Source organism: Choloepus didactylus, chromosome 22 (assembly GCF_015220235.1).
Source record: "Choloepus didactylus isolate mChoDid1 chromosome 22, mChoDid1.pri, whole genome shotgun sequence".
Lineage (NCBI taxonomy): Eukaryota > Metazoa > Chordata > Mammalia > Pilosa > Megalonychidae > Choloepus > Choloepus didactylus.
In genome coordinates, this window is record NC_051328.1 from 22,571,561 (window position 1) to 22,593,486 (window position 21,926).

Consider the following 21,926-nt stretch of genomic DNA (forward strand, 5'->3'; position numbering starts at 1 on the left):
ATTTGTGTTTCTTTGGGTCATATATTTGTGTCCTTTGCCAAGCCTTCTCTTTTGGTGTCTTTTTCTTATAAATTTTATAGAGGTATTTATATAATAAGGATGTTAATCTTTTGTCAAATGTGTTGCAAATACTTTTTTCCTTGTTTGGTCATTTTATTTTTGTTCACCATGTTTTTGTTATATGGAAGAATTTTTTTTTTTTTAACTTTAATGTGGTCAGATTTTCGGTCATTTTTTTTTCTGATTTCTTCTATTATTCATGCTTCTAAGCATAAAACTTTTCTCATTCTGAGATCAGAATGAAAAACTTACGAAAACTATTTCCCTGCATATGTTTTCAAGTTTTTTGTTTTGTTTTGTTTTGTTTTTGTTTGCTCCATGGTGACAGTTCCACCCTGTATTAATTATTGTGGCTTTTTAGAACTTTTATCCTTAGTATCCTGTTTATTTTTCAAACCAACTTGAAAAATTATTTTATCAAGTAGGAAGAATTCATATCTTTACAACCTTTGGCCTTTCCAGTCATGATTGTAGATAGTATTAACTTATGCTTAATCATGTCTTTTAGGCCTTCTGGAAGAATTTTGTAATCTTTAAATAGGCCCTGCAAATTTTGAACTCAGGTTTTTTTAAAATATTGATGCATTTTATTTTGAATGACATAACTTTTCTACATTTCTGTATTTTCTGTTCAGTGAGTATATGTGTATATACAATTTCAAGTTTGTTTATAGCCCATCTTTTTCACAAAGAATTTGAAGAAATGTGTAGGAATTAAAAATAATAAATGATATAAATAAAAGTCAAAACCCCAGATAATACATATTAGAATAGAAAGTTAGTATTACATAGTTTGTGGGTGAAAAAAAATGATCAAGATGTGACCAGCTTAAAAAAAAATGGAAACATGATCCTAATACATAGGTCTCACATGAGAGAAAAAATTTCTCAGTGGAAAAAATGCTTCTCTGAACCTTCAACTCCAAATGTAATTTCTTTCATTTAGTGTAAGCCAAGGGCTTAAAGCCAAGACAGAACTCAGTGAAAGCAGTTCTGTAGGGGCTACAACGATGTGGCCCAAGGATGGACAGCTTTCTGATGGTCTGGCACAATTCTGGGATAAAGCCTAGAATAGAAAGCTAAGTGTCACAGAGAGGTCAAGTCAGATAAGGACAGAAAAGTGTCCTTTGCATTTAGTGACTAAGGGCCATTGCTGGCCTTAGAGCAAATTCAGTAGAGTATTGGGGAGCAGAAGCCAGACTGGTAAACTGAGGAGTGGAAGAGAAGTAAAGAAGTAGAGACAGCTAGTGTGGAGTTGAGCATGGAAGGAAGGAAGAGCTGGCAGATGCTAAATTGTGAAGTGGAGTTGAGTGAAGTTTTAAGGTGGGAAAGATTTGAGCAGCCTAGAGCTGTCAAAGAAGAGGCTGAAGCAAGAGCAGCAGGGCTGATCCAGCAGGCTCCCTGAGAAAGCATGCCAAGCTGGTGGCATAGGAGCATGGGCAGACTTCAGGGGCCTCTGTCGGAGGCTAGACCCCTGTGTCCACCACTTGACCAATCAGCCGGGGCAGGAAAGTACTCAAATGCCAGTTGTGCTCTCTTCCTTCCAGCCTCTCACCCCCATTTGCCAGGATCACCTTGCCTCCGTTTGAGGAAACTTCCTCCTGTCCCATCCTCTACCCAAGAGTTGATTGAATGATAAAATAAGGAAGATTTTTTTCCCCCTGAGCTTTAGTTTTTCACCAAAAATGAGAGAATAGGGTAAGAATCTGGTCTTAAGAGTTTATGAGTTACTGAGAGGCCCAGAGGGCTGCCCCATTTTGCCAGTCTCATTTGGTTGGTTAGCGATAAATTGCAGAGTAGAGTCCAATGCCATTGAGTTGGAGGTTGCAGGCAGACATCCACATGGAGAGATGCCATTTAGTCAGTGAAACTGGGATTAAAGATGTAGATTTGAGAGAGCTCTGTGTAAAAATGACCGATGTGAAAAGGGTGACCCAAGGAGTGACTACAGAGAAAGGAACAGAGCTTTGATGTACTTGGACACTGGTGGTGGGGCTCAGAGAGACCAGGGAAAGACCCAGAAAAGGCAGGAAGGAGCCAAGGAAGGAAAGAGATTCATGAAGAAGGTGTGTCAGTTCCATGTTGTCAGATAGCAGAGAAACTGCGGTTGAGGATGAAGGAAAGATCATTGGATTGGCCAGGTGGTTCTTGTTGGTAGGCCAAGCTAAGGGACTACAGAGGCTATGGAGGGAATATAGAGTCCTTCTTAATAAGGATAGCTTCTTAGGATAGGAGAACAAAGCTTTATATAAAGTATAAAAATTATAATACAATTTCATCTGTATAAAAATATGTATCCATAGGGAAAATAACTGAGAACACCACCAGCGTTAGGTGATTATCTCTAGGTATAGGAATTGTGAACAGTTTATATTTTGTGTGCTTCATTTTTCAGATTTCTCTAAAAAGCTAATACACTTTCACAATATGGGGAAAAAATGTGTCCTGGAAATAGATGTAAACCCTTGTTTCAAGGCTTTGAACTGAGATTTGACAATACCTAAAAAGTGGGGCAGACTCTAGCAAAGACTAAATACGGGAGAATGAGCACATGCACATTTGTGTAGCGAACAAACTGGGTATTTGAAAGTACAAGTTGAAGGGAAGAGAAGTAAGGAGATACATGGGAGCTGCTAGCAGTGTGGATGAGGCTGTTAGGGACAGACAATCCCCAGAGAGTGAGAGAGTTGGTCCAGCTTATTAGGTGAAGTTACTGATTCACAGAAGAGACTTACTTCTGGAGGAAGTAAGGGATCCATTGCTTAAGGGGATATATATTGAGGTTTATAACACATTTCATGGGAGTGGTTGGTGATTCGCTACTTTATTTCTGATTTTCTTTTCTCTGTAAAAATTGAAGCTACTGTTTTAAGACCCTGAGTAGATGCTGTTGTTCATGGATATTCTGCCTTATGTGTTTTCACAGTGAGAGTATAGTCTGTCAGCTCAACCCCTTGGCAACCCAATTGGTTTCAATTTGTACTCCCTTGTAGCACTTCTTTTTCTACCCAGATTATAATTCTGTGACTTCTTTTAGGTTTAATTTGTTATTTATAAGCAATACCTAACACATTTTCAAGTTCACAGTAGAAAAGATTAATTTTTCTGTGTTTTCAAAATTGTTGTATGCTATAATACCCTAGAGAGTTTAGATTAAATGTTTTTCCTCCACCAGTTTCATTGTTAAGTATGTTTAAATAATCTTGGATTATGTAATGACTGCCTGTCAGGGCCAGTGTTAAGGCTTACAGAATGTGAATTTTTTGCTCTTTGTCCTTGGTTACTTTTCTGGAGAATGTTGCCAAGATAAACAGGGCCTTTTCTCTGTTCCCTAACTCCAGACATTTAGATAACTCCTTTGCTGGGTCACTAACCTTGAGACCTCATAGCATGGGAAAATTCATTCTTAAAAATGTATTTGTGAATTAAATTTTTTTTTCATATATAATATGTATAATGTGAAGAGTAATGAGATAAAGTCAAGTAGTGCTTCTCAGACTTTAATATGCATATGAATTACTTGGGGATCTTGTTAAATTGCAAGTTTGGATTTTGTGGTTCTGGGTGGAGACTGAGGTTCTGTGTTTCTGACAAGCTCCAGGGTTATGCTGATGCTGCTGGTCCTTGGACCATTCTTTGAGTAGCAGAGTTAAAAAGTTGTGGTGTCCGGTACAATAGACCCTCATCACATGTGGCTGTTGAGAACCTAGAGTGTGACTGGGTCAAATTGAGATGTGCTATAAGTGTAAGATACATACTGTATTTCAAGAATTTAGTATGAAAAATTATAAAATATCTAAATAATTTTATATTGGTTACATATTGTATGAATATTTTGACATATAAATAGAATATGTTATTAAATGTTGTTAGTAAATAGATAATTAAAATTTCATCTGTTTTTACTTTTTTAATATGGCTAATAGAAAATTTTAAATTACATATGTGGCTCATGTTTGGGGCTTACATTATATTTCTTTTGGACACTCCTGGTATAGAGCATTTCTATCCCGAGTAATCCATCAGAACAATTTTGGGAATTTAAAGTAATAGTTAGAATCAAGCCTAATTCTTTTGCGATCTGAAATGTGAATTAGATCTTTTAATTAAAATACTAGCACATTGATATTCAGACATTTTTTATTTATAGGCAAATTATAAAGCACTCTACAAATGTCCCTTGAACCTCATGGTAGTAACATTTTATTGTTACATTTGTTCCCACTGTTATGGAACAGCTAGTAAGAGGCCTTTTTATTGAACATTGTAATATTTTTCTCTTAAATTTTGAGAACAAGAGACTAATCAAAGTGGGTGATGGCAAAACCGATCAGACTGGTGACCCAGCAACCTAGGATGTTTCCCATCAGCCTTGGTTTTGTGTCATGCAGATGGTAGGGTTTACTGAGTTTGTTTCTAATGGAAGTAGCAAAAGCTTTGTTTTGAGACTAGATCAAGATTACAAAACACTTTAAACTTCTATTTTGAATTAACCTAATTCGGAGCAATAATTTGTGGCTGTTTGTTAGATGAAATTATTGTTTTGAATTAGATAATTGTTCAGACCTATTTTTCTCTTAGGTATTTGGGTACTCTCAGTACTCACAGGACATAAGAGCCAGAAACTGAATTGGCTGAGCGTTTTGTTGTTGTTGTTTTAATTTTTTCCTGTTTTTTTATTATATATTTAATTCACTTTTATTCAGTGCTTACCAACCTGGGCACAGTGCTAGAGAGTAAAAATATCTTGTAAGATGTGTACGTGTCCTCAGGAAACTCATGATCTCATAGGGGAGAGAAATATGTTAATGGCAAGTTGATGGCGTGACACAGGAGGTGGTGATGTGTGGTGACTGCAAGCAGGACTCCTGGAGTCCAGATCCAAGTTCTGACTCTGGCTCCCCAAAATGGCAGCAACAACAACAGAAAAGCCACTGTGATGGAGCATGTTTCCTGTAGAATTTACCCCTCTGTAAGTGTATTCAGAAATAGATAGAAGAAATGTATGATTTAAACTAGTTTTGTTAATAATTCTTTAATACATTAGATATCCATTAGAGTTGAAATTTCTAGTTGTCTCATGTCATATCTTTTTTTGACCATTTGTTGATTTGAAGCAGGATCCAAAGAAGATCTATATATTGTAATTGGTTGCTGTGTCTTTGGGTAGTTTCTTCTGCAGTTTCCTCAGTCTGGATTTCACTGATTTTATTCCTGTAGTATAATTTAATGTCCTGTGTCACCAGTTTCCTGTTAATTGGTAGTTGGATATAGAGGCTTGATTAGTTTCAGATATTTTTGTTTTGTTTTATTTGGCAAGACTACTTCATAGGTGGTATTTTGTTCATCAGGAGGCACATAATATCTGTAATCTTTTTGTGATATGAACAACTGTTGATGCCTAATTCATCAATCAAGGGTCTTTTTATTTAAAAATATATTGTGTGTTTTCATTTAGACACATTTTATTTTAAATAATAATTTATGTTCTCTCTTAATAAAGGAAGGGGAAATGGAAGGTGAGGCAGTTGAAGCCATTGTGGAGGAGTCTGAAACTTTCATTAAAGGAAAGGAGAGAAAGACTTACCAGAGACGCCGGGAAGGGGGACAGGAGGAGGACGCTTGCCACCTACCCCAAAACCAGACGGATGGGAGTGAGGTGGTCCAGGATGTCAATAGCAGTGTACAGATGGTGATGATGGAACAGCTGGATCCCACCCTTCTTCAGATGAAGACTGAAGTAATGGAGGGTGCAGTGGCTCCAGAAGCAGAGGCTGCTGTGGATGATACCCAGATTATAACCTTACAGGTTGTAAATATGGAGGAACAGCCCATAAATATAGGAGAGCTTCAGCTTGTTCAAGTACCTGTTCCTGTGACTGTACCTGTTGCCACCACGTCAGTGGAAGAACTTCAGGGGGCTTATGAGAATGAAGTGTCTAAAGAGGGCCTTGCAGAAAGCGAACCCATGATATGTCACACCTTACCTTTGCCTGAAGGGTTTCAAGTGGTGAAAGTGGGGGCCAATGGAGAGGTGGAAACGCTAGAACAAGGGGAACTTCCGCCTCAGGAAGATCCTAGTTGGCAAAAAGACCCAGACTATCAGCCACCAGCCAAAAAAACAAAGAAAACCAAAAAGAGCAAACTGCGTTACACAGAGGAGGGCAAAGATGTGGATGTGTCTGTTTATGATTTTGAGGAAGAACAGCAGGAGGGACTGCTGTCAGAGGTTAATGCGGAGAAAGTGGTTGGTAACATGAAGCCTCCAAAGCCAACAAAAATTAAAAAGAAAGGTAAAACAAATTTATCCATTGTATTGTCACAAAACCATTTTGGAGTAAAGCACAACACAGCGCATATGCAAGTTATTTAATATTAAAGGGAATTTTTAAGAGAGAATTTTGTAGTTATCAGTCTTTTTAGACAATCTAAAAGAACTTTTTCCAGATGGAGTGGTCTTTTTTAAGAAAAGAAAAGTAAATCTATTGGGTGCATGTCATAATTGTGACTTACTACCACTTACACTTGCCTTTGAATTCAGTTATAAAGGCTAATGAAATATATTTGTAGAAATTTAAGGTTAACAGTTTGAAACCCTGCAACAAGTTTGTTTGATTTGTTTTTTTGGCATATAGGTGTAAAGAAGACATTCCAATGTGAGCTCTGCAGTTACACATGTCCACGGCGTTCAAATTTGGATCGTCACATGAAAAGTCACACTGATGAAAGACCACACAAGTGCCATCTTTGTGGCAGGGCATTCAGAACAGTCACCCTCCTGAGGAACCACCTAAACACACACACAGGTGCTGGATAAAGAGTTTTGAGGACAGGCATATGAGCTCTACCTTTTCCCCTACAGCATAGCAAAGGTTAAAACTTGGGGTTTTAAGTCTCATCCCAGTTAGTTCCATCAGGAAGTTAAGGAAGTTTTTTTGTTCTTATGGTGCCCTTTTTGTAATCTTGATTTTATTATAAGCACATGGACTTTGTCATAGGCAAATGTAAAGAAAATTTAGTGGCAATCTAAATTACATAAAGATGATGATCTGGGAAAAAACTCTCTGTGATAGTTAACCTGGAATATTTCCTGAAAATATCACCATTGTGTTGCTAAGGTTTTAAAACAAGATGATAAAAAATGACTCCAGAAAATCCTAGATAAAAACTGCCAGGCACTCTGAAGAAACACATTAGGAAGTGAAATCCTACCTTTGTAAAAACCGTGGCATTTTCTGTTTCTGGTTGTTTCACTTCAGGGAAGATTAGTAATTCGTAAACTCAGAATGGAGCGTTTAAGGTGTTGCTAACTGATTCATTCTGGCATTTCGCACATTTATTAGTTCAAGCTTCATGCACACTTCAGTAATGGTGTTCGGATGTTCTAATTAGCTTCATATTGGGTATGGCCAGGTCCCAGAATCTCTCTGACATGGAGGGACTCTGTACACTGGAGCTCTCTTTAAGCTCTCTTCTGGGTTCCTTGTACTTTGTTTTGATACTTGACTACAAATGCTAATAAAAAACTTCTCTCCTATTTTTTTCATGCAGTGTAATAGCTTTCCTCTGTCCAGATTCTCCACCTCGTCTTACATGATGAGTAGTTTGGGTTGGTTTGATGAGCTCCTTGTCAGATGAGTTTGATCAAGAGAGTATTTTCCTATAAGCAGTATACTATGCAATTATATTTTCTTGACTGACGTGGCTTAGTCACTTTTCAAAATCTCCCTCATTTCTACTCAGACACTGGATAACAATGGTTTATTTGGTAGTTTGAAAATGCTGTGACGGGGGGTATATGACTAAGAGCAACTGACCACTGTGATAGGATTTAACAAGATGGAGTGCCTTGATCTGGGCACCATATATCGTCTGGTCCTCAGCTTTGAAAATAAGAAGTTCAGTTCTTTTCATTTACTCAGAGCTGATATGGCAGGACTGATTCATCCTAACCCAACCTGTAAGGTAGCAGAGTATCAGAGAACACCAGTTTGTAGTGAGGAATGTATGTTTACTAGATGAAGTTGTATTTCAATTTAGGTGACATCTTTCCCTGTGTCATGATGCCATAGCAATTGAAAGGTGGCTCAGTGAGCATGAGCTTTGAGTTGAAGGACCCAGGTGGTCATACGATGCAGCCTGATGGAAGTCCCTGCCCCACAGCAGTGTCTACCTATTTCCTGATTATCATGCTTAGGTCTATCAGTCATGCCTCTTTCTCTCCCCTGAATAGTACTGGGTAACACAGACCATTCTAGTTTTTCATCTTACCTTGTCCTTACTGAAATGGATGCCATTTTCCTTCTCTTGTTAATTGTTTTACTTACCTATCCATACCATCAGACTATACATTTTTCACAGATAGGAACTCTTAATCCTTCATTCCTACATCTTCAGTGGTGTGAAGAAGCAAATTGAATGGGAACGTGAACATTCCTTGGAATTTCTTAGTTACTATCATATTCCAATCACACTTCCCTCTTCAGGTTTTTCTTCAGTCTCAGGGAGAATCTTGCAGATGTCTGGTCCCACTCATTACATTATGAGTCTTCTTAACTCCATTCTCAGAGAGAGGCCTTCCTTCAGTTTTGGAACTACCTTGCTGTCACCCTTTACGTATCCCTGCCTGCAGCCCACAATTACAGATGGTCACTAGTTTTCTGAATAACAGCCTGCGAAAACATCCCTGTGTTCTCCTGTCACCTCTATTTCTAATGCAGTATTTCAGAACATAAAGTGGCTAGAGAAGGTCCAGGTGGGGCTGCTAAAGTAATCAGTTATGTCACAGGTCTACTATGTGAAGATATATTAAAAATATTAAAATTCTTTGAATGAAAGGAAAAAAAAACAATATAGAGGGTCTGTTATTAGTTCATAAAAATATTTAAATAAATTGACATTCCGATCACAGAATATTAGACATGGATGTTTGAAAATGATCTGTTTAAATCACATAAAAAGCAATTCTAATTTCAAAGCTTTTGATAAAACTTTGGAACATCTTCTCCAAACCATTTTAAGTAGAAAGTAAGCCAGTATATTTGTAGTAAAAAAAAAAAAAAAATCCCAGAATACTCCCAGAATATTGACAACCTTTTGGCCTTTATGTATAGTCTTAATATTGTAAGATTTGTTGGGCAAAAAGGTCTCAAGTCAAATTCTATGGCCTGTACTTGAAAAAAACATCAAGGTTTAAAAGATGTTCTGTATTTGTTATTAAGGGTAGAAACAGAATGGTGTTTCTGTAAACTTTTGATCCATAGTGACCAGAATATTCACAAAATAGGAACAAGAAGAATTTTATATTCAAAGGCAGCAAATTCATATGGTTAATTAAGAGAAGTTAAATGCCTGGCACACGTTTCTAATCTTGGATTAGTATTGTAAAGATCAGCTGGGCCTCCCATAGTTTTTGAAGCCACCCTCAGACTGCTACAAAGTTGGTAGGTTGGCCAGTCTAATCTCTTACAGCAATTCTGTGTCACACATTGAACTCTGTGCCATTAGCTGTGCCCTTGATCTTGTTCTTCCTCTTTTGTCCTCCTTTCTCTAGGTACTCGTCCTCACAAGTGCCCGGACTGCGACATGGCCTTTGTGACCAGTGGAGAATTGGTGCGGCATCGTCGTTATAAACACACCCATGAGAAGCCATTTAAGTGTTCCATGTGCGATTACGCCAGTGTAGAAGTGAGTCTTCAGCTCATTGTTGGTACCTCTCTAAAGTAGAACAGGATTCTAGTATGAGGATATAAGTTACTCAACCAAGTGAAAAAATCTTGTTAGATTATTGACACTCCTTCCCGCCTCAAAAAATTGAAATGAGTGAAAGATATAACCTTAAAAAAAAAAAAAGCACTAGCTCCACAATATTAAAAAAAAAAAGACAAATTCAACCAAATTTTGAAGAAACAAATAATGTCTATGTGGTTTTAAACTATGCTCAGAGCATTTAAAAATGAAAGGTTTATCAACTTTATTATTTGGATAAGGATACTTCCAAAAAGAAAACTATGTCTTACAGAGAAGCAAAAATCCTAAACAAAATAATTAACAAATCAAAGCTGCAAAATTCAATACTTGTTACTATTTAAAATTTTAATGAGTTAAGAGTAGAAGAAAACTAATTTAATATGGTAAGAAGTGTATACCAGAAACCTATAATACACTCATCCTAATTAGCACTGAAACATTGGAAATATTCCCATTAAAATCAGGAGCAAGACAAGGTGTCCAGTTTCACTGTTATTATTTCAGTATTGTACTAGAAGTCCTAGCCAGTGGGATAAAATTTTATAAATGGGAGGACAAAGCTATTGTTTCTTGTAGACATTTGCTTACCTAGAAAATCCAAGAATATCAACTGAAAAACTTAGAGTAGTAAGAGTTTAGTTGGATGGGATGGTCAGATACAAGTTGAGTATACAGAAATCAGCGACTTTACCACATACTAGCGATAGTAGGAAGCTATAAAATGGTTCAAATTCAAATGGCAACAAAATGACCTGGGGATAAACTGAACGAAGAAATACTGATACCTATATGAAGAAAACTTCACATACCTTTCCCAAGGACAAGAAAAATGAAGAGATATTATAAATTGATTCTAAATTTCAGCCAGAAGTGTAAATGTTAATGACTAAGAAAATTTGGAGGGAAAAAAAAAAGAATGAGGGGCTTTTGCTATTGGATGTTATAAAATTATACAGTAAGTGAAGACTGTGATAATTGGAGCAGGAATAGACAGAAAGCTCATTAGAACAAAATAGATCCTGGTGCACAAAGGAATTTAATATGCGATAAAGGAGACAAATCTGTGGGGAAAGGAACAGTTGTTTTATCACTTACAGTGTGTGAAAATTTGTACTTCTGAGTGCAAGTTTTATTAAAATTTGAACACTTGTAAAAATTTCAAATCAAACATTAGTGAGTACTAAAAGTACTTCTTAAAATCAAGTTTGAAAGTCACTGTTTTGGGAGCAGGGGACTACTAGAGACTAAAAGCCTGGTCAGTGGTGAGGAAGATAGATGAGAGACCCCTGAAGTCTGGCCTGATCTGTACTCCCATCTATTCACTGCTCTCCCTTGGATTATGGTATAAATTTGAGAAACAAAAGGTAGAAATAATAAAAAGGGAGAAATATTTTTGGGGATTTTTATGTATTCTAAACTTAAGAGCCCAAAATTGAAGTGTTTTTTTGCCAACAGTGCTCTTGTTACAGTCCTTGGTAACAGAAATGTGTAAGAAGTTTGGTTGTTTTCATGTTTCAGGTCAGCAAATTAAAACGTCATATACGCTCTCATACTGGAGAGCGTCCGTTCCAGTGCAGCTTGTGCAGTTACGCCAGCAGAGACACATACAAGCTGAAAAGGCACATGAGAACCCATTCAGGTAGGACTTCTCCCCTTCACATTGTATTGATGAGCTTCTTTTTAGTGGTTCCTACAGGACCCTGCAAATTACCACTTGCCCCCATTACGTACCTGAATGGAAGACTGACAAGAAAGTAGTGTATAATTGACAAATGCTTCTTTGGCGTATTTCTGAATTCATTGTTCTAAATATACGTGAGAGAATGGATTGTTTTGTTCAGCTTGAGCCTTTATGTAATGATACTTTTAAGGAAGAAATAAAATGTAGTGAAACTCCATAGAGTTTTCAGAAAAAAAAACGTTTAGAAAAAGTCTGGATTACCTTACTCAATGTGTTTAGTTTTCTAAAGCATTATCTTTTCCTATGAAGAAAAAATACAGGTTCTCCTGTCATCCCATAGTCTCTCCCCCAAAGGTAAGCAAACATTGCTGTAGGAATCATTCTCCTCCTAATATGAAGGACTCTGTTACAGAGCTGGGCAGAGCAGAGATGGCCAGCGCAGTTCAGGACTTGTTTGCCATCCAGAGATAGGCATGAGCAGGGCAGTGGGTCTGAGCCCTAGCTTCAATCCTTCTAAGACTTAATAGATTCTATCTGTGGCTTAGTATATCTGCCACCTGAATAACCCTCCAGTTAAATTATGTTGTCTATTCATTTCATTAAATGTGTTTATTCTGTATTTTCTTTTAAGGAGAAAAACCTTATGAATGTTATATTTGTCATGCTCGGTTTACCCAAAGTGGTACCATGAAGATGCACATTTTACAGAAGCACACAGAAAACGTGGCCAAGTTTCACTGTCCCCACTGTGACACTGTCATAGCCCGAAAAAGTGATTTGGGTAAGTAGATTAACTAGTGACAGGTGGTAAAAAGCTTCTGAAGGATTGTGGAAATATGAGGACCACAAATGACTTCACTGTTTGACTCTTAAATTCATGTATGTGAATAGCCTGCCACTTAATAAAAGCTATTGCTTAGCTGCTGTGTTTTCCTGTCTTTTCTTTCCCTTACTATAGTCAGATCACAAGATTCTATCCTGTGTATAACTCATCTGTAAATTAACGGGAGCTATAATGGTAGGACATAGTCTTCATTGGTAATGTTAAAGTTCCCCAAATAGGGAGGTGACAGTTATGATTTTTAAAAGTCTTCCTTAAAAAAAAAAAAATCTTCCCCTTCTAAGTTTAACTCTTATCTCCTACTTTGACTGCCATCTGGCTGCTACCTTGGCACCCAATAAAGTGACTCTTGCTAAAATTACTCAGGACCCCACATTGCTAAATGTTGTGAACATTCCACACCCCGTCTTACTTGACCTCTCAATTAGCAGTATTCGTTGTGGATGACTGCACCCCCATCATTAAAACATTTTTTCCCTTGGCTCCCAAGGTCCTGTATTGTGTTGGTTTTCTTCTTGCTTCCCTAGCTGTTCTTTCTCAGCCTCCTCTGTTTTAATCCTTTTCTTCCGAAGTGGCTTTAAATGTTAGATTTCTTTTTCTTTTTTTCTTTTCTTCCTTCCTTTTTTCAAACACACACCCTTCTTTCCCCCAACCCCCACCCCCTGATAATTTCTAATCTATTTGCTGTCTCTGCAAATTTGCTATTTCTAGTCACCTCTTATAAGTGATATACAATATTTGTCCTTATGTACCTTGCTTGTTTCACTGAACGTAATGTCTTCAAGGTTATTCCATGTTGCAGTATGTCTCATAACTTCATTTTTTCTTACAGCTGAATAATAGTCCATTGTGTATGTACTACATTTTGTTTATTCATAAATATTAGATTTTTGTGAGGCACAACCTTTTCTTTTTGCCTTAGTGATCTAATCAGCTCCCATGATTTCAGTTAAATCCTAACCACTCCTAAATTTATGTTCTACTCTAAATCTTTCTTTGAAGTTTAGTATATCCCTATCATCCCCATCCCTACTTGGATATCACTGTCCAATTGAATGTCTGAAACCCACCCCCATCCCCCCAAACAAACAAGCACAGCTTATTCTTCAGCCCTCTTCCATTATTCCTTGTCTTGGCAAATGGCCCCACCATTCACCTGGTTTTCCAAGCCAGAAAGCTGGAGGTCATCTCTAATCCCACCTTCCTCTTCCTTACACAACATTCAGTCACTGAATCCTATTGGTTTAACTTGCTAGGTCTCACATAAGTTCTTCCCCTCCCTTCCGTCTCCATTGTCATCATCGTCACCCATACCACCATCTTCCTCACCTGTTCTGTTTCAGCAGTTTTAACCATCTCCCCATATCTGTTCCTCCTTTTAATTCATTTTTTTCTCTAGCGACCAGAGTAATACTTTTCAGGAAACAAGAAAATATATTATTAACTTGTTGAAGTATTTGTTTGTGTTTTCACAAATTAGACTGGGCTTTTTATTTTACTTTCAGGTGTCCACTTGCGAAAGCAGCATTCCTATATCGAGCAAGGCAAGAAATGCCGTTATTGCGATGCTGTGTTTCATGAGCGCTATGCCCTCATCCAGCATCAGAAGTCACACAAGAATGAGAAACGCTTTAAGTGTGACCAGTGTGATTACGCTTGCAGACAGGTAAGGATCTTCAGAGTTAGAAAGCACTTGATGCCTCATCAGTGTCAGGATTTATCAAAGGGCTTTTTATGCTTCTCATACAGGGGCTGTTTTTAAAAGTGTGGTTTTAAAACTGTCAACAAAATCAAAGGTCATGCCGCTCTATTGTATTTTCCCAGTCTCCAGCTGATACTGTATTTAGTCACAGTTTACTCCCCGTGATGCACACCACCAGCTTCTTTCTTAAAGACCTCTGGAAACAAAGTCCAGAACTAGAGAAGAGGAGGAATCTGGTCCTAGGGCATGATGCTTGGGGAGGGAGCTAGAGAAGCAGCCCAGCAGGAGTGAGCAACTTTATCATCTCAGTAAGCAGTGTTGAGCCTAATAGACCCATGGGTGAGAAAAGCCTGTTAACCAGGAGCCTGCAGGTGGGGGCTTGGGAGCACCCCCACAGCCAGACTCTGAGGCCTCTTCTGCCACTTGGCTCTGTTTCAGGAGAGGCATATGATCATGCACAAACGCACCCACACCGGGGAAAAGCCTTATGCCTGCAGCCACTGCGACAAGACCTTCCGCCAGAAACAGCTCCTTGACATGCATTTCAAACGCTATCATGATCCCAACTTTGTCCCTGCAGCCTTCGTCTGTTCTAAATGTGGGAAAACATTTACACGACGGGTAAGGGTCAGAACTTCACTTCTCCTGTTAAATATCACCTTCTTGATCTTCCACTGCAAAGCGGGGCGGTTTTTTCCACTGAGGTAATAAACACACGTGTGAACCCTCCCACTACCGAGAAACTCACTATCTTTGAGTAGATCTGACTGTTTAATTACATTAGGTGAATTGAAAACTGCACCCCATACTACCCCTTTAGGCCGTCCTGGATCTTCCCTTATTATGTCTGCAGGGAACAGAACAGGATTTGGTCTCCTGGCTTCCTCATTCTCCTGTCCACAGGATGATGAGCCCTTCCTCAGAGCACTCAGCCTTGGTTTCTGAGGTGCTCTTCTCTCCAATCCTGTTCCAGATTGAGACCCGTTCCTCTGTCTGGGAAGAGCATCTTTAGGATATGTTTAGCAGATACCAGGACGTTCAGTCTTTATATAGATACCCCCCAAGTTTGATTTTATTAAATTAAAATAAAGAGAACTTCCAATATTGGCACCTCAGTCTAAGCTTTTTTAGTAATGTGAAAGAGGGTTTTGTTCTTTTGCTAGAATACCATGGCAAGGCATGCTGATAATTGTGCTGGCCCAGATGGTGTAGAAGGGGAAAATGGAGGAGAAACAAAGAAGAGTAAACGTGGAAGAAAAAGAAAAATGCGCTCTAAAAAAGAAGACTCTTCCGACAGTGGTAAGTGGCTTGTTTCTTGATATTAGTTACACGTGGCAGATTATGGTCCCCAGTTTCCAGTTAATGAATGTATGCATGTTTGTACGTATGTATATGTGAGTATGTGTGTATGTATGTATGTCTGTTTATATTTACAGCAGCAGGTAGTTTATTCCTGGATTTTCTTTTCTTTTTCCCTCATGGCATCCCAGTGCCCAGTAATATCTCATGCTATGTTCAGTTAAATCCAAAGCAAAATTAATATCTTTACTCAATAGAATATATGAAGTTCTCAAATTAGTCATCTTCTAAGGCCAGCAGAGTTTCTCCTCTATGTTTATAACTTTTACATTTAGGAAGCTGGTCTAGATTTGAGCAATGAATCTAATGGACATGAAGAAGGTTGCTTAAGCATCTTGACCAGCTTACGGTTTGACTGCCTGTGTCAGCCTAACCTTGAGATGTGTTCATCAAATCAGTTAAGGTCAGCTTTTCCCTTCCTACTTTCCTCTCCATTTATAATTTAAAATCTTGCCTATTTTCCTACTATTGATGCTCTTTGGGGCGTTCTTTGCCTTTTTAGTCATGAAATCCTAGCATGAAGTATGCTTAGAGATGTTTGGCCTTATTAAGTGGGAGGGAGGACAAGTGTCTTATAATTAGAGAGTCACATTTGATCACAAAAACATATTCAAAAGTGTTGGATTCTATCTATTATGGATACTAATAGGTGAGAAGGCACATCTGTGACTAGATATTTAATATTTTTATGGAAAAACATGTAGATGGATTTTGTTTTTTGGAATTAACTTCTTCAGAAATTAATGGAGAGACTATAAACGGTTCCTAATGTATTTCTAGTGACTCCTCATTTTACCTTCTGTGTTGTTTGTTATAAGTAATGGAAAGGGAATGAAATTTTAAAGCATTTCAGTTACTATATTGGTTTTATTGTAAAATATACTCATGAAGGTACTGGTTTTTAAATTTTTATTGTGGTAATGTACAATACAGCATTTCCCATTTTAATCACTTTAATGTATGTAATTCAGTGGTATTAATTACATTCACAAAATTGTGCTACCATCACTACCATCCATCACCAAAACTTTTTCATCAACCCAAAGCACCAAATTTTTTATATTTAGATCTGTTACAAGGTCCCTTTTGTTTTTTTGTTTTATCTTGTTTATTTTAACAAGGTCTTCACTTTGCTATTCAGGACTTTAAGTTTTTCTGGGATAATATTCTCCCAGTAAACATACGAATAATTTATTTTTTGCTGCCTTTTTTAGTGAAAAGTCTATTTTCAGCAGTGTCTTCATCAGTCACTGGATTTTAAGTATGCTTCCTTTAAAATGTCAATTTGCATAATTTATATAATTTATATTCTTTACTGAGAATCTTTGTGGGATCCCTTTGTTTGGCTAAGAAATTATTGCCATGGACTGTTGGAAACTACCAACAAATGTCAGAAGGCTGCAGATACCTGGGCCAAATAACCCTGAGTTTGGGGATCCCTGCAGATGCTCTTAGTTGCAGAGCCTCTGTTTCATACTGTTCTTTCTCATCTTACTGCCATGTTCACTTCTGTGGTTCATCCCCAACAAGACCAGCTTCACTCCTTACTAATCATATTTTCCCAGAAGCATCTTCAGGCTAGAGAGATGATCATTGGCTCCCTAATAGATTTCTGCAATTCTTTTTGTCTTCTCCTTGCTGATTAGTGGAGTGTGGAGTTTAGTTCTGGGCCTTGTACCTAGTTCTCTTTAACCCTCCTAGGGAAATGGAGAGTCAGTCTGGACTTGCATCCCACTGCTGACGAAGGCCACACAGTGATATTTGTCCTGACTCAGAATTTCTGCCTGTTGGCCATTTGCAGAGTCTACTGCTATTTTCTTGGCTTTTTACCATAATTTTTCCAAGCTAATAAGCCTTTAACCCTAATAACCTTTTTCTTTGTGTGCTTTTCCCCCCAATTCTGGCTGAATTCTTTCAGTTTTCTAGGCACCAGGCCAACTTAGGCAACAGGGGGCTTGACTTAGTTCAGCAGGGAAGCATCTTGTTAACACATTGCCACATACCAGTATGTTCCCCAGATTTTCACTTAGGATTTTTGTTATTTGACAAATAAGGCATTTTGTCCTGAAGATTAAGAATTTATTCCCAGATCTCTGAATTTAAACAATTAGTTCCAGAGAAAGAATGTGCCCAACTTGTGCTTCTTGTAGTAATGTGGGCAATGTACAAATTGGAGAGTTGGGGGGACTGTTTCCCTGCCTGCAGGTGTGGGCAGCAGGAAGAGCCGCAAACCAAGGTCAGAGGTTTGAAATTCTACCTGCTGTGGTTCAGCTGTGCCTTGCAGATCCCTTAGCTTCTCAATTTTTCTTTAAATGAGAGTAAAACCTCTTATTAAATGTAGTGAAGATTAAATGGAATAATGGAGAAGTTTTAAATTGAGATGCATCATATAAATAAAAGCTGTGTTTGTGCATTGTAACTTACAGAGCATGATTGCTCGCATTATCTCAACCCTCTTGATCCCCAAATTCCTGTGAAGTGGGAGTGCTTTACAGGTTACCCAAGGAGATTGAGGTTTGGTCATTTGCCCCAGGTCACACAGCTAGTAAGAGATCTGGGACTCAAAGCCATATATAAAAGACATGTATAACTGAGTCAGTGTTCTTTCCATAATAGTTTTCTCTACTTATATGTATCACTTATTTTACCAAGAGGACAGTTAAAGCAATTAGGGATGGGGGGAAGATGGTTGAGAATGACCCATTGGGTCTGGTATAACTGAGAATTAAATCAAGTCCAAAAACTTGGCCTTAAAAAAAATTAATAAGAGTCCCAAAAGAACTCTTGCTGCTTTTCCTAGTAAATAGAACCTTACAGGGCACCAGGAACATCTCTCTTGTGCCCTGACAAATACACACACACACACCCCTCCCACCCACTTGAAGATGAGCAAGACCACATCTTCAAGTTTAGTGTTCTGCTTTATGTGGAGTAGTTAGAGGGAACATTTGTTTTATTTTAAACTTAAATACTATTTTGTGGGTGGTTTTGTTATATAATTGATTTGAGATGGAGTTGCCTCTAAGAATTTGAAACCCACTATTTTGAGGTCTGAAGCTAAAAGAAAAAAGTACCAATGACTTGCTTCACTTACATAAAATGTGAATAATAATTTTCAGGTTGATTTGCTTAAATCTGCTACAGTATCAGCTTATTATATTAATGCTGATACCACATAGTCCAGCAAAAGCATTTTTAAATGGGCTTTTCTTAATAAAGAAAATAAATAAATTATGTAAGTAGACGTCAAAGTATGAGATTAATTTTTCTCTACCATTCTTCTCCTTGCCCCTCCACCTCTTCTTCAAAATTTCTTGAGAAGAAAATGCTGAGCCAGACCTTGATGACAATGAGGATGAAGAGGAGCCTGCTGTGGAAATTGAACCGGAGCCAGAGCCAGAGCCTGTGACCCCAGCCCCACCACCTGCCAAGAAGCGGAGAGGACGGCCCCCCCGGCAGAACCAACCAGCCTAAACAGACCCAGCGTAAGTTGCTTGTCTCACTTAGTGCTCAGTAAGCTGGCATCCTCTCCCGACATGCTGGGAAGCCAGACGGGTTCTTGTTCTTTGGGGAGATGGGAACTAAGCCATGAGAACAAGTTAGGTCTGTTGGAAACAGACTATCAGAAAGCAACTTTTAGGAGTTTTTACTGGGGAACATCTGGGGAAGTCTCTAGAGGCCTGTTATATTTCAGCAAGGAAGAATGGTAGAAGGGTGCTTATGTTCAATAAGATGGGTGCTGTTAATGTGGGAGGGTTTTGCAGAACAGCCAAAATCACAGTCAGCTGGCAGAGTTTGATACATTAATGAATGAAAAGCCTAATTTTAAAGGATGAAGGGATAAAGCAATTTTTGTGTTGTGATTGTCCCTCCTGAGAAATTCAGGCCTTTGAATTCAAGTTCTGACTCCTGATTTATGAGAGTGCACAGTGGAGGTGTCTGCCCTTCACCTCAAACCACTTTACTACAGGCTCTGGGGAAGTCAGGTCTCTTCTACTCATGGATCCCTAGATTCCTTCTGGAAGTCAACAAGTTAAGTCACTGTGGCGGACCCTTTAAAAAAAAAATGCAGACCTTAATCTGTATCTTTAATGCTCTCCTTGGGCCCCATATCATAGAAGAGGTGGTTAACAGACCCTGGGAATCAACCAACCTCTCTCTTTCGCCTGTACACACTTGAGTGAACAAACTGGTGGGAGCCTCCTGGGTGGAAGAGAGATTGTTGTAAGGGGGTCACTACCTATAAAGCAGACCTGCAGCATCCATTCTCTGAAGTATTCGTAGGTATGCTGTCTGAGTTTTTGCCTGTCTCTCAAACTATTGTAAAAGTCAAATTTGTGACACAAAGTAAAAGTAAGGATTTTAGTTTGTAATTTGGGAAGCTTGTAAGAATGAATGCCAGCATTTTCATTCTTTGATAGTTTCTTTATTGGAGCACACTTTAGGTCTCTAAGTCTTTTTTTAATTGACCTTTTCTGTATTACTTCTAAGGCTTTCCTATATTGCTGACATCCTATTCAGCGTTAAGTCTTTGGGGGCTTTACTGTAGCCTTTGTTTTGTTCATGCTCTTTTTTTGCCAGCAACAGCCATCATTCAGGTTGAAGACCAGAACACAGGTGCAATTGAGAGCATTATCGTTGAAGTCAAAAAAGAGCCAGATGCGGAGCCCGTGGAGGGGGAGGAGGAGGAGACCCAGCCAGCTGCCCCAGACGCCCCCAACGGAGACCTCACACCCGAGATGATCCTCAGCATGATGGACCGGTGATGGTGGGGCCTTGCTCGTCACCAAGACTGCTTTGGGCTGTGTTTAAACGGCCTGCATCTTAATTTTTCTCCCTTTCTTCTTTTGGCTTTGGGAAAAGCATCATTTTACACCATTTTACCAAACATACTGAGAACTAAAACTTCAAGGATGGTGTTAGAAAAATGTGATTTAACTAGAACTTGCTGTTTGATGTTAGCAAATCATGGAATGCTCTGAGTCCCTGAGGGTTTACTGTGAAGTGCTGAGGACAGTGTTGACGCCTAACTAGTTTTCTTAGATGGAAACAGACATTGAACCCTCTTTTTTGATATGGTAAACCACTCCAGAATGGCCTCCGGGTTTCCCAGAGTTCTATGGTCTTCTTCCCAGGAGAGTTTTTAATTATAAATGCAGACTTGGGAAGGACTTAGACTTTTAAACTGTTTTTTGCTTTTGCTTTTTCCCTGACTCCCTTTCCTTGGAGTCAGCTGCACACCAGTAGTATGGCATGCTACGATTGGTTTCTTTCCTGAAAGCTTTGCCTCTTTCTTGGCAAAGTTTCTGGTATGGTCAAGCTTGTAAATAACTTTTTTTACATTTTAATCTTTTCCATTAATTAAGAGGTTGAAAAGAAATGCAGTGTAAGAAAACCCAGCATTTTAATTACTTGCAAATTAAGTTACCACAGACTCCGTAGTGTGTAAATGTTGACGAAGAATTGGATCACAATCATGTAGCAGAACGGCACCCAGACTGCTGCCGGCGAGTGACGTTCACCCACGTGGAAGATCATGATTGCCAGCCCATGGAGCCAGCATTTGAACATTGTACAATTAACTTTGAGTTATGATTTCCCATTTACATTTTCTTTGCTCTGTTTGTAGCTGAATTTTATGTTTTCTAAATCCTCTGCTAAAGCAGAAGGGTGATTATGAGTGGGTCACAGCAGCCCTTAAAAGCTGGGCCAGAAAATTTCACTAGGTCAGTAATTTAAACTTTGAATTTTCAAAAAAATATATATATAATAATGTGAAGCAAAACCAACTAAAAAATGATTCTTGCACATGAACTGTCACATGTTTAAAATGTGTTTTTTAGAGAGCCTCAGTCTTGCTGATTTCAAACCCTTTTTTCTTCTGTGTATTGCTTTTAAGAGATCCATCAGTTAGCTATCAGACTCTAGGTTGATGCATTTTGTACTTAGCTGTACTGTGTGATATTTCTCATTATTTTAGGACACCAACATGAGACCTGTAATAAAATATGTAATGGGGTTGGAAGCTGGGGAGGAGGATTTACTGCTGTACAGCTAATAAATCATAACGAATTAACAAGTGCTCCAAACAATCCATCTTGTGTGATTCCTGCCTGTTGCGGTGTGGAGCCTTCCCAGAAGAGCATCTCCTTCTACTGAGCAGAGCCCACATGCTGCCTCCAGGCTGTGGGGTCTTGCTGGCCCTTCAGAGACATGCTGCGTTCCCAAGGATGGCCACTTCCTCTCTAGCAGATGGGAGGAGGCAAATGACAAGATGTTGAGTGTATCTTGCTGCAACGTCAACTCCCCAAGAGTGTGTATGTTCGTGGAGGGAGAGCTGCCAGGTCTCCATGGTCCACCGTAAGTGTTCACAGCCACTCAAGAGTGGGTTCCCCATGCAGAGGGGGTGAGCCACAGAGCTCCTTAGGGAAAAGGTTGATGGGAGACTGTCCTTAGACTTTCATCTCAAGGAAGACTGAGATCAGGACCTTGAGCTCTGCCAGCTGCAGGGGAGAAGAGAAAAGCTGGTCCAG

General features: G+C 38.7%; 1 protein-coding gene across 1 annotated transcript in view; it reads left to right on the forward strand.

Annotated features, from left to right (window-relative positions):
- Nucleotides 1-21,485, forward strand: part of CTCF (CCCTC-binding factor) — a 38,925-nt gene extending 17,440 nt beyond the window's left edge. The window contains 11 exon segments of the mRNA XM_037815653.1: nucleotides 5,564-6,353; nucleotides 6,696-6,866; nucleotides 9,614-9,747; nucleotides 11,329-11,449; nucleotides 12,123-12,272; nucleotides 13,838-13,998; nucleotides 14,473-14,655; nucleotides 15,198-15,333; nucleotides 18,716-18,840; nucleotides 18,842-18,878; nucleotides 19,975-21,485. Coding sequence (XP_037671581.1) covers nucleotides 5,573-6,353; nucleotides 6,696-6,866; nucleotides 9,614-9,747; nucleotides 11,329-11,449; nucleotides 12,123-12,272; nucleotides 13,838-13,998; nucleotides 14,473-14,655; nucleotides 15,198-15,333; nucleotides 18,716-18,840; nucleotides 18,842-18,878; nucleotides 19,975-20,159 — 2,184 coding nt within the window. The 5' untranslated portion in view covers nucleotides 5,564-5,572 and the 3' untranslated portion in view covers nucleotides 20,160-21,485.
- The last annotated feature ends 441 nt before the right edge of the window (nucleotides 21,486-21,926 follow it).